This window comes from Lucilia cuprina, chromosome 5 (assembly GCF_022045245.1).
Source record: "Lucilia cuprina isolate Lc7/37 chromosome 5, ASM2204524v1, whole genome shotgun sequence".
In the NCBI taxonomy this organism is placed as follows: Eukaryota; Metazoa; Arthropoda; class Insecta; order Diptera; family Calliphoridae; genus Lucilia; species Lucilia cuprina.
This window is the reverse complement of record NC_060953.1, coordinates 17,802,578-17,815,985: the sequence shown is the minus strand read 5'-3', so window position 1 is coordinate 17,815,985 and position 13,408 is coordinate 17,802,578. Positions and strand designations below refer to the sequence as shown.

General features: G+C 34.8%; 1 protein-coding gene across 2 annotated transcripts in view; it reads right to left on the bottom strand.

The window, feature by feature from the left end:
* LOC111677100 (MOB kinase activator-like 2) overlaps positions 1 to 13,408 on the bottom strand; it is a 140,682-nt gene that overhangs the window by 119,517 nt on the left and 7,757 nt on the right. The window contains exon 1 of one of the 2 annotated variants that reach the window (XM_046952669.1): positions 1,327 to 1,870. The exons of the other annotated variant lie outside the window; for it this stretch is intronic. Within the exon in view, the coding sequence (XP_046808625.1) occupies positions 1,327 to 1,649 (323 nt within the window). The 5' untranslated portion in view covers positions 1,650 to 1,870. Of the gene's footprint in view, positions 1 to 1,326; positions 1,871 to 13,408 lie in introns of those variants that run through there. 2 annotated transcript variants of the gene reach the window in all.

Below are 13,408 nucleotides of genomic sequence, written 5' to 3'. Positions count from 1 at the left end.
AGGGTGCACAACAGGATCAGTAGTGGTCTAAGTGTATTTCTTTGGATTTGATGTTGTGTATGCATCCTTTTTCCGAACTAACTGATTAACTATGTGGTTAACTTATTATTGGTTTTCGATATTTAAAATCTTTTCTCGAGACAACCAGGTTTTTAGACGTTGCTGAAAATTACAGTCTTTATCGGATGCATTGACTCAATGTCGAACTGCTGGAATACCACAGCTTAGTCTTTTGTCATGAATTCCATCTTGTACATCTACCGGTAGACCATGTACAAATAATTACCACCTGTATATCGTTCTCAAGACCAACGTGATATAAAGCTGTCGAAGTATGTGATTGTGTAGAGCATTCAAACATTCTTGTTACCTATTTGAGCAAGAGCGGTTACAGTCAGTTTATAGTACCCTAGTAATCTAGAGAGAGGGCACTTCTAAAACAAACTTTAGTAAAAATTTACATTGCCGTGAATTGACTACTTTGGACTTGTTTTCTGGCTGTATCTCCGGGTGGTAACACTAAGTGCAAGGTTAAATAGGTAGTTCGGAACTGTTCAGCCGAGCTGTTGGGTTATTTTAGAGTACATTTGATACTCACCCAGCAGTTCGACGGGACAGTCCCGAACTGAACACTTAACCTACCACTTGTGGTGGCCCCTAGCTACCTGTCTACCCAGGTGACCAACCATTTTAACCGATTATTGCAAAATATAAGTTAACATAGTAGTTTACATAAGAAATCGGTAGAAACTTCATGACAAGATCACATTACTTGTTGGATGTATTTAAGCGTATATTAATGACTTATTGGATCCAATCTATAGCAGTATATCACACAGTATGAAAAAATTGTGTTCAAAATTAAATTAAGAAAATATTGAAATATAATTTAACTTACAGCAGAGTGAAGGCAAATCATTCACAAAAATCATTTAAGAACCCTAAAAAAGGACACCTGTATGTAAGTTGCACCTGTAGATTGTGTCACAAAAATGTGTGATTTAGATTTCCTTGAAGAAAGAAAACAAAAGCAATTGTAGTTCGACAACTCTGCGGGAAATTTGTGCAACTGTTTTCAAAGAACTAGACAGGAGATTTGTAAAATGGGACATTTGACTTAAAAAAGAAAATATTAGACAAATTTAAAATAAAAATAAATTAATTTCTTAAATAACAAAATTGCAATCCTTGTTACTTGTAATAAAAACTTTCCTTAACTAATTGAAAAAACGACTTCCTTTTCTTCCCTGTCGCAAAAAGTTTAATTACATATACAACAAAGGCAATATAATTACTTTAAAAAAAATTTTTTGAATTTCGATTTACCTACAAAAACAGGTTACCGTCTCCTCAACATCCAATGGCAAGGAAATTTGAGTAGCTGCCGTTGCTGCTGTTGTTGAATTATGACTATGGTTGGCAGAATTGCGAGGCACAGCACGACCAGGAACATGACGTGAAGCATGCAAAAATGTAGCAGCAAACGAAGACGATGAAGAAGAAGACGTTGTTTGATTTGTTGCCGTGGAAGACGCAGAAGGAGTTTGTGGCGTTGATTCGGCCTCAGCCAAAGGAACTTGAGAGTAACGAACTAAAATGGCGCGACTAACACGATTACTTCCGGTTAAATTTGATATGGCCCAATTCATAATGAATGTTAGTTATATTTTTATAGTTAAGCCTATTTTTAGCTTAAAGTTACGTGTTTGGACCCAATATGCAATAATAACGACGACGACGACGTGAAAAAGAACAACAACCTCATAGATTTTATTATTTTATACAAAAATGTGATTAATATTTAAATTTTGTTTTGGCAAAATGTCTTAGACTTGTTGTTGTAGTTGTTGTTATTTTTTTGTTTTTGGTTTTTGTTCTTATTAGTATTTTGCCATTTTGCAACACAACCACCATGCACTACCAAGGAATGTCAAATTGAAACTGAAGCCCTGTGAATGACTCGAAAATTGTTAAAGAAATATATGCAACACACACTAAAAACCCAAACAAAAAAAAAAAAAAAAATAACAAATAAACATCAGAGTCATTAGTAGCAGCAGCATGGATGGATTGATGGTAATACTACGTACATATGAATGTACGTATATTTATGCACACTCCTCGTATGCATGTTAAAAAATTGTAGTAGAAAAAAAAAATAATAAAGCAAAACATCATCATCATCAGCACCACCACCAAACCCACTACTAGTAGTTGTTGCTTAACACACAGAGTCACTTAAGTACTTTGACATGAAGGTGTTGAGGGGTGATGTGAAGGTGTTATTTGGATAGAAAGAAGGCACTCACTTTTGTACATGTGTGGTAATCATTAAAGCCATGTTTAAAATATAAGAAAAAATCACACACAAAAACTCTAGGGTTTCTTGGAGGGAACAGTTTCCGGATTGTATATATCTACAATCAAATATTAGAAGCTTTCATTAAATGTTTACGGAGAGTTTGTTATTTAGAACTCACAGTAAATTCTCCTCCAATTCTACGGCCTATAATAACCACTTATGGGACAGGTGCTAAAGTACTGAGACTGTCTTGTTGCATTGATCATTCCCATGATCTTGATGCAACCATCTTAAGGTTCCTAAACGGCCTCTCTTCGGATTGACTTACCTCAGCCGCAGATCCAGCTAAAGCATTTGGTGGTGTACTGTTTTGTTTTTAAACTTATTTTCTTTTTTCTTTTTCCTTTTTTCTATTTTTTTTTGGGGGGGGGAATTCTTCCCCTCGTGGATCCGCGCCTAACTTACCCTCTCTTATGTGATATGTGTCATAAGAACTTACAACTTCATTGCATCTCAAAATGTTTAAGAATCTAATATATACAAAATAAACTACACAGAGGGAAATAGAAATATACACGTCTGGTACCAAAATGACACCAAAGTGTTTATAATTTTGTTAATAGTGAGCTTCCCACATTTTTTTTTACATTCAGACAAAGGATGTATATAAAATTTTGATTTCGACAACGATTGTTTTCGTATGTATGTTTATATTTTAACAACGGTTGTTATTGAAAACTTGTAAACACTATGGTGTCAATTTGGTACCAGGCGTTTATATTTCATTTTCCTTCTGTGTAATGCCTGCGAGATATATACGAGAGCAAAATCTAGAGTCATATTTTAAAAACATATTCGTATTCAAACTTGTATCTCTCCCACTTCGAACGTAATAAAGACGAAATTTATTCACAAACAATTGCATCCCATCCCTGTTTCAACTTAGTCAATACCTCCTCGAATTAATTTGAGAAACAAGAGCAAGAGGTAGTTCTTGGAAATGCTAACTTGCTGTCTTTCATTAAAAAAATCTTTAATTCACTTGCCACCATTGTTACTATTTCTTGTCGCATTGTGAAGGCTTATGTGCACTCCTTGTTCTTGGCTTCCTAAGTATATGAATCAATTATGGCCTCTCTTTCTGGATAGTCAAGTTTTTTAAAGGATGTATAAGCAATCATCTTTGGCAAACGAGCTGTTGATCTTCTGTGATATATTATACCTGATCTTCATTAATTGTAAGATATTCCAAGGGCCTATGTGTGTTAGTATTACTTGGATACTTATTGGACTAAAAAATTGATTTTCAACTTTATTTAAGGATATACTAATAGACCTCAGAGATCTCTGAGCGAAGTTGCTTCTATTTAGTGCAAAATTCTACTGATTAGATGGAGACATGACGGAGATCGTGGAAACATTCACATAACAGTGGAATTATGTTCATAAGATATTTTATGTGACTGCCATTCTATGATCCAGTTTGTCTTAAGAATCGGATGGTGTTCATAGCATCATTGACATAAAAAAGGTCCAGAATCAATACAAGACCATTAATGAGAGTACCCTTTCATGATACTACTACCCAATCTAGCAAAATTAGGTTCTCTTGTTAGCATTGGCATAAGAAGGTCGTCCAAGTTAGGATGGAATAATGGGTTTCAAATGTTTCTTAGATAAATCTCAAGATTCACATATAACTTAACCTAATTTATCAAAGAGCCAGCCAGCGAATTGCCAATCTTCTTCGTTCCATCCATTTTCGTTTTCACTGTAATAGGTCTTCAAAACATTATTTGCCTCCTTATCTTCCTCGCAAAGTGTTGATAAGGGTATAGTGTTGTTATTGTTCGAGTGTAACAGTCATTGTTAAGTGTAACACAATAGCATCTTTTGGTAACATTAAACTTAAATCCGTAATAGTTCTGCTTGTATACAATGACGAACACACAAGATTTAAAGTTTGAGAACAAAAATCACGATCCCATTAATAATTCCCTCTTTTGAAGAAAATTCTACAGAATAGGTATACTCTAATAAGATCTTACAAATAATATGACTAATAGACTTAATATAATTCTCAAACGTTTTGTGTTTAAAGATAAACATATTACTAGATATTACTTTTACAGATTCAAAGAATTTCACTTCTCAACCAGTGGTCCCTTAGAGTCAACAAGTTTTATGTGTAACCTTTATGTTACTCTTGTCTCTTCAATTTTGGATCTGTAGAGAATCTTAACTTCTAATTTTTTTTTTTAAACTATCAAAGAAGTCTTAGGCATCAATTATGTGGTTGAATTAACTGTCTTTTCTGAAAGTACGATACATTTTCCCACAACTTTCTTATGTCATCTAAAGAAGAAGCTAAAATTTAGCATACTAAAGGTAAGCAAGATTTACCGAAGGAAATGCATAGTCTGAAATCAAAGGATCACCCAGCAGTTCGACAAAGAGTCAATGCATACGAAAAAGACAGTAATTTCCACTAATAGTTAACCACCTGGATGATCGTAATTCGTATGTTTTGGGTCATTCATCACGAATGTACCCTTTTTAATCGAGAATGAAGACAGTCGTCACTTTAGTGTCCTTTTTGTAAGCGGGAGCGGAGACAGTCGTCTCTTTACTGTCCTCAAGTAACCTAGAGATTATACTCTTAAAAGTAGTTTTTTTTGTTGTATGAATGAAGACAGTCGTCACGTTAGTGTCCCCTTTGTAAGCGAGAGCGGAGGCAATCGTCTCTTTACTTTCTTTTTGTAGGGTGTAGAGTGACGATTGACTTCCTCGTAGGACAAGCCCATATTAAAATGATTGGTCACCTAGGTAGTCAGGTGACTAGGGGCCACCACAAGTGGTAGGTTAAGTTCGGACTGCTGGGCAGTTTAAACTTATGATTCTAAGAATCAAACTATGTACATGTAAAGAACTTATGGCAAATCCGCTAGAAACCCTATATACTACACTCACAAATGTTACAATTACAATAACGCTAATAATAGTTAGAAGAAGAAAAAAACAAGAAATGCATAAATATGTAAACGTAATAGAGACGAAGTGCAGCAAATTAAAAAAAATATATATTAAAAAGAAAGAACGAAAAACCATTTAACAAGGCCAAAGAAAAGGGTGGTAATGACGATATAGAAAATGTTGTTGGCGTTTGCTGTCACTGTTGCTGTCAATGTTTAAATAATTACTCATATTATAACTTAAACACACATGCAGCTCACACACATGCAACTCATACACATGTATTAAGTACTTGTATCAATGTATATACATCTATTTAATGAATCTTAAAATAGTTGTTATTTACCACCTCCTCTCAAAACCATGCCCACGAAACAAAATTAAAACATTCATTAAATATTCTTCCTTTTTTAATGCTATAAAGAGTTAGTTCTTTGCTTCATTTCTTTTAACAACGACTTGTTAGAAAATCATTTAAGAATTGTTGTTAATATTGAATGCAACAGCAGCAGCAGCAACAACATTATTATCATTACAAACATCACCGTCATCAGCCAGCATTTACAGCTCTACCGCATTGAATACACAAAACTAATAATGTAAAATGGTAATTTAATTAAATGTAGGTTTTATTTTTACACTATAGTCGTAAATAGTTATAATATACTTTCTTCTCCTCCATTTCTATTCCTCTTTATTGCCTGTGCTAGGAAAATAGCAATATGCAAAATAAGAAAACAAAATAAAAGAAACTAAACATTTAGAATATTAAGAAATCAGCTTAAAAATACTGATAGATATTAAAGAAAAATTTCCATACAACATGTAAATGATTACGTATAAATAGTAGTATGTCGGTCGGTAGAATCCCCCCCCAAAAAAAGAACACGATTCACGTTAAAAACTTTAAGACTATAAGAATTTTTTTATTGTATAGAAAGAAGTAGTTGAAATGTACTTATTTCCAAAACACTTAAAGATATTGTAGATAGTTAATGTCTTCAGCACGACAAGACTATATATCTGCATATTTATTTTCTTATTTTTTAGTTTTAAAAGATTATAATCATTACAAGTGACAATAAGTTTTTTTTTTCTATTAGTAACTTAAAGAATTTTAAATCAATTGTTAAATTTGTTTTAAATAGTTTAAGAATTTTAGTGACACACGTTTTTATTACTCTTAAAACTTAATTGGAAAGTTAACGTGGTCGTAAGTCAAGCACAATTTTCTACGTTTGCCATCTTAAAAAGACGACATTCTTGTTGTCCACTTAATTAGATAGAAATGTCTCCTCACTTGCATTCCTATATGTTTCAACTCAGAAACACTTTGAATAATACGACAAGCCTACAACGACATTGCTGACGATCATCCTTAGACGATACTGACTGTGATGTGAAATATGATTAACGACTGTATTGTGAAATATGATTAACTAGTGGAAATACTGTAATTACCTCTCCAGTCTAACTACATTTAAGAAATTATGAACTCCGCTTGGTGAATTATGACCCCACAAAGTGAAACTCGAAATACTTCTGATCATATGTGGATCAGTCCTCGTATTCAGCAGATATGGTACGACATTTATAGAGACGACTGTCGAGAGTTTTAACGTGATCACCTGCCTTGACGGCCTTATCTCACGGTGATCTTTTTAATCCACTGGGTTGACTTGAGTACGGTCTACCATCAACCCTTTGTTCTTCAACGAAGAACTCAGGTGGCGATTTTTGTACATTGGCTGTGACCGGTCCATGCACAAGTACTTTCCTGGAGTACTCGAGTTTCTAATCTCTGACCATTGGATGGCCTCTGTTGATTCGGCAACAGCACCTAGAGACGCAACTGGTGGACGAAGTACGATTCGTCAATAAGCCGTAGATATTGTTCTTACTCACAGGGACACAATGTGGTAATTGTGATATGTACAGAGTATACTCTGAACATATCTGGACAAGGAAGGAAAATTCAATGGTATCATATGTATATGATACCTTTCATCCATCATCATTCAACCCAGCACACATCTCATTCATACGACACATTCATAAGGGAAAAACATACGACACATTCATTAGGTAGACGGGTGGTGTAAGGCCTGCCAAACCTCACATTCATCCCGTACCATATACAATTAATACCAACTCATTTCCAACGCTTAGTCTCACAGTCACTCCTTTGTGGGATATCTGTTGTTTTCGGCAACAGCACCGAATTTATCCCCAAATATTGACTATTATAATGCATCAGTTTTTTAACCGCCACTTACTCTCCCCGCGAATTTGGGTTTAAACCACAGCCACTACGTAGACTGTAACCAATTTTCAGTCCCGGCCAGACTGGACTTATTGGCCACCTCTTTATACCCCGGGATTGCAATAACACCAAGGAGGGGGTCTCTCCAAGGTCCCCCGGGGGGCATAGCAGACACAGAAGAAAACCTGCCGCGGCAAACAAGAGTAGTTCTGGCACAACTAAGACCGGGATGGAGCAATTAGCTCAATGCCTACTGGTCACGTATAGACCGTGCCGACCCCAACGAATGTCCTGCATGTGGTCAGGGCCCTCATGACACCCACCACATTTTCAACTGCTCAGCTAAACCTACTTCATTCTGTCCAATGGATTTATGGACGCATCCAGTTGAAGAAGCTCAATTTTTAGGTCTGGACATTTCTCTCGACTTCCAATCCAGGAGAATAAAGCAACACTTACGCTTGTTAAACTTCAGAAAAGGGAACTTCGATAAGATTACTAAACGATTAAAAGAAGACGCTCTACCAATACTCTCTCAATCTTTGAGAAGAAAACTATATTAAACAAAGACACACAAGAGATAAGAAAAATCTAAAGATCTTTGATCAATAAAATCTTAAAATATCTATCTCGATGTACGATCAAATACGGTCCTAAGCAAAGTCAGATCCGATCTAGTATCAAGTGATTAATATTTTTTTTCGGATATCGCAAAATCCTTCGTTTATCTCAATGTGTGATCAAATACGATCTGATGCAAATTCAGATCCGATCTAGTATTAAGTGATAGAGCGATTAAAGCCATTAACCAGCTTGTCATTAGACCATAATAAACTAAAGGAGAAGATGTAGTACTTGCAAGTTAGTTTGTAGTGATGATGACTGTGATTATGACTTTCAGTATCATTGATTGTTTCAATAGAACCACAATGGCGGAAGTGTACTCATACTCTCTCAACCTCCAATTTAGAAGGAGCAACACTGAATGCTTATTAAACTTCATAAAAAGCAATTTTGAGAAAAGAACTGGATGAGAGATAAGAAATTCTATAAAATACCTCAGTCTTTTAAACATATCAAGCAAAGGAGTACTTCAGAATACTATGAGAACTGGCTGATTAAACGAAGACGTACGAAAAAAATATATAAATATGAAGATCTCTGGCCCAAATTGCTTCAGTTTATCTTAGACTACTTCGTCCTTTTCAAGATGTGATCAAATACGGTCTAAAACAAAGTAATCGTCTACAGTTTAGGCTAATTTTGTAGACAAAGAATTTGAATGAGAAGGAAAATTAGTTTGAAATGTCAAACAAGACTACACCTTTTAGTAGAATTTGAATGTTTTGGATACAAGATTTCCCTCGAAAAGTTTTAAACGATTGCCTACACTTTCAACCCGCTTCTATTGAGAAATCCTTACAAAAGAGAACTTAAACAAAGGCCACGAAGAAGTATTGTGTTTTAAATGATAATAATTTTGATTTTTTTTCACTAATAAAAGCAATTATAAGTTTTACACTTACAACATAATAAACTTAAAAGAAAGAAACCTTATTCTAAAGAAAATTCTTCAACGTTTATTTTAAATCTCCTTGACCCCAACATCACCCCACCAAAGTTCAGGCATTATTAAATGCTGACTTACTATATAAACGAATAAATAAAATCCCTTAAAAAAACAATTTCTATGGTAGATTAAACAATTTAAGAACAAAAAACTTTCCATATCAACAAAAATATATAAGTTTTCTTTAATATTCAAGTATTTCTTTTTGTTTCCTTTCGTTTTCTTTTTTTATTTAGTATTTTCTTTATAATTCCATTGTTTTCCTTTCAATCTATACATATCAGCTCATTTTATAAATTGCGAAAAAATAAGATTTAAAAAGAAAAAATAAAACAATTTCAAGTACGTTATACAGCAACAAACAAATACTTATTGAACATTAATCAGTGTTTTATCCTTAGACTTATTTCACTCTCCCTATTCAAAACTTGCAGCAACAACATCAACAACAACAACAACCATAATTAAACTTTGTAATATAATAGTAATAACATTAAATATATAAATTTTCAAGGTTCTTCATCTTTAAGTCTGTAGCTTTATATCGTTGCTGTCGTTTAGTTTATGATTTCCATTTCATTCATTCGTTTAGACAGAGTGAGAGACAGTCAGTCAGCGAGTGGATATGGAAGTAGCAATCAATGTGTCTTGTGTTTTTTTTTTTCTTCTTTCACTATTGAAAACGAAATATAATAACGCGTTAAAAATATAAAAATATGTGTATTTTTTACATGAATACTGCTGCTAAATGTCTGTCCTTAAGTCTACTCTTTAGAATACTGACAGTAGATTCAATATTTATATAAAATACAGTTTGGAGCAAAAATGGCATCAACTCTTAAAATTAGATTTTAGTTCAAATGGTGCACTTTACGACATATCAGCTTACTCTGCTTTAGAGCTTTCTATGATCCTAGTCGAGGTCTTAAAAGAATGGCTTGGGTTTAAAAATATCTGCAGTATTCGCCCATAGTTTTAAAATTCATGTGGCATCTACCTCAATGAAGTCTTACGAATGTTGTAAGATCATCATTTAACAATGAAGAGAGAAACGCTCAACGAATACGACTACTCCAACTTTGGGTCAAGTGAAAAGTGTAGCATTTAGACGTATAAGAAACCTACAGTAAGTTATCGAGCAACCTTTCTTTTTGATAAAAAAGTGATTCGAAGAGGCTTATGTGACATGCGACTATATTAAAAAATGAAGTCAACGTAATTTAGTTGATTACTGCTTCCCATCCCTCCTTCCTGATAAAAATTTCTCACAGTAAAGACTACGAATGGATCACTTCCTATAAAGGATGAATTTGTTGTACAATAAAGGACAAAGAAAAAATAATTACTGGTCTAAAGTCAATAGAAAGGGAAACAAACCCCAACATCAGGTAAAGTCAATCTTCCGGATATACCGGAAGGTATTGCCATGAAAGATGGCAACATTACCGAAGAACTTCCCCAAAGCGTTAAAAGGCATACTAAATCAGTACTAATCTCAAATATATGGAGACTTTTCCTATCTTTCACCAATTTTCGCATCATTTCTATTCTCATGATCATAAAGAACACTCTACGGGATAGGAGGCAACCATGGAACGTTATCCTGACAATTCCCCAGCATATACCGGCATCCCACTACATGAAAGTTTAGAATTCCAGATCATTGTTCGAAGAGGCTTCCCGATATTTCATTCCAATGATCATAAAGAACACTCTACGGGATAAGAGGCAATCATTAAACGTTAATCTGATAATTCCCCAGCGTATACAGGCGTCTCACTATACGAACTTTTAGAAATACAGATCAGTGTTCGAAGAGAGAATTATTCAACCCATTAGGTATAGGATATGTCTGTCTTTAAAACAACATTCTCTCCCCGCGATTTTGATATTAAACCACAGCCACTACGTGGATCCCGAGAGAACCTCACCAACTGACCAGCCAGTATAAGTCCTGCGTGCAACTGGCCATCCGTAGTACCAGATTATAGGGTGATCTGGTTAGACCCCAAGCGAAAATCATTCCAAGGCGAAGCCGAAGATACTTTTGACATTACCAATTTATAGTCTCGGCAGACTGCAGGTACTACTAGCACCACCAGGATTGCATGACCTCTAGATTGGTTCGAGAATGTCGTATTTCTCTTAACAAGATGGCGCAACATTAGAAAGTATAACTGGTCTGGTTGTTGTTGGGACACTCGAAAAGCGATAATACTCTAGTGGGTGTCCTGTAAACCCCATATTCAGCAACTATCCAGAACTACTGTTTTGGAATAGTAGATTACAGAGGCCTTATGTTCAACACTTGATATATGGGTAACCAAACTACGCAGTCTAAGGATACTGTTAGTTATTCTAACAGGTCATTGTTCAGTTATGGCCTTTTTATATTCCGAACTGGTAAAATATATTGAAAATATCAAATACCTTATATCCATGACTTGATATGGAGTCTACCAAAATACTTATGAAACCAAACAGTTGCAGGTTTATATGAGGACGAAGAGGAATTATATATGATCGAGCATATAATTTGCCACAACATCTGAAATGTCTAGAGAATATGTTCCATAACGATTCGCAGAATTTATCCTTCGTAGTCTTCTAGATTCTTCCATTGAGTTTTAAAGAGGTACATTTATTTTTTTCTCATTTCTTTCTTTCTTTGGGATTAAAATTCCTTAAGAAACGTTCCATTTTATCTCAAGCATTTTTCTTCATTCTTTCTTGTTTTCTTTGCCCTTCTTTATTCTTCGATGGAAATCACAATAGAGCTATTCTAAGTGAGTGGAAGTGTGCATTTTTATGATTCATAGTCCTTCTTAACCTAAACCTACAGGACTGCCCATAACAGATTGCCAACGAACGTCGAAATGTTTGATAGCCTTGCTTTTTTAGCCACTTAATAATAACACTGATATGGAACGTCCATGGACAAAGGACGTTCGTCCATGCGAAAAGGAAATTCATTTGGACATTATGACACGCCACATACTTCAACATATTAATCAATGGGTTATTTGCGAAAACGAAATTCATTTTTGAATTAGACCCCGGGTGGAAAATAGATTGTATAAGACATATAAATGAAGACTCGTTTAGTGGTAAAAAATGCATTGTATGGATAATATATAAGCCGGGAATAATCGGCTATAAGATCAAGTTCAGTGGATTTAAAGTTCAGTGGAGTTAGTAATTTAACCGTACGAATGCAAAACTCTTTGGAAAAAGAATGGCTAAATTATAACATTTTTTCGCCTTGCATCATATGGATAACATATCACTCGGGGTTGTTCACCAACTTTATTCATAGATCTCTATATAGGGTTTTTCCACCTACATTTTAAAAGAAAATCTATTCGGCAATAGAACCGATAAGAGGTATTTATAATGGATTCATCATCTAATACATACGAATATATTTTGTAGACCTATGTAGAGTATGTTTAATCTGAGTCCCTAGGAGATTTGTTAAAGGCAACTTTTGTTTAGGGAGACTCCACTGTGTTATAAGGGTGGGCGTCGTGCGGGCAACTGGTTTCCGCGATAATAGATAGGATAGTTTCTCCGGACAGGCCACGAATCGAGTGACTTCTCTAGTAAAAGCAGCTCGACCTCTCAGGGCATTGCAATAACACCAAGGTAACATGCTTCACGAAGATAACATGTCTTGGGAAAGATCTTAATGTACAAAAGTACCAATTCGCTGTTAAAATTTCTTTAAAGCAAAATCCCTGTAATTTAACTAACAAAGTTGCCACATTTCTAAGGAAATCTTATGGGCAACACCAATATTATGGCAACTTTGTAAACATTGTTTTAATATCCAAGACAATGTCGTACAGGAGGCTGACTTACGTGTAACTAGATAGATTAGTCAAATAACTTCTTCAGTTTATAATACCGGCAGACTACAGGTACTGCTAACAGCCCTACCCTCCGGGTATTGCAATGACAGCAAGACGAGGGCGGCTTACGAAGATAATATATCCCGGGAGAGATCTTTAAGTATAAATCCTTTCAAATTTTAAGCAGAATCCCTACATTCTACCTTGCCCTTTTATTGCCTCGATTCTTAGCAAATGCGGCTCCCATATTGCCTATAATTTCTCTTAAACAAGCTATCATTAATATTTGAAACTCTTGGAGCATGAGATGACTATAACTATCTCTAGAAACTTCAATACTGATATCAAGAATTTTTTTAATTGTTTGGGCTTTAGAGTCCTTAAATGAGCGAACAGAAAGTTAGATAGCTCCGTTGCCAAAGTAAAAATAAGTAATTTTGTAGAATGTT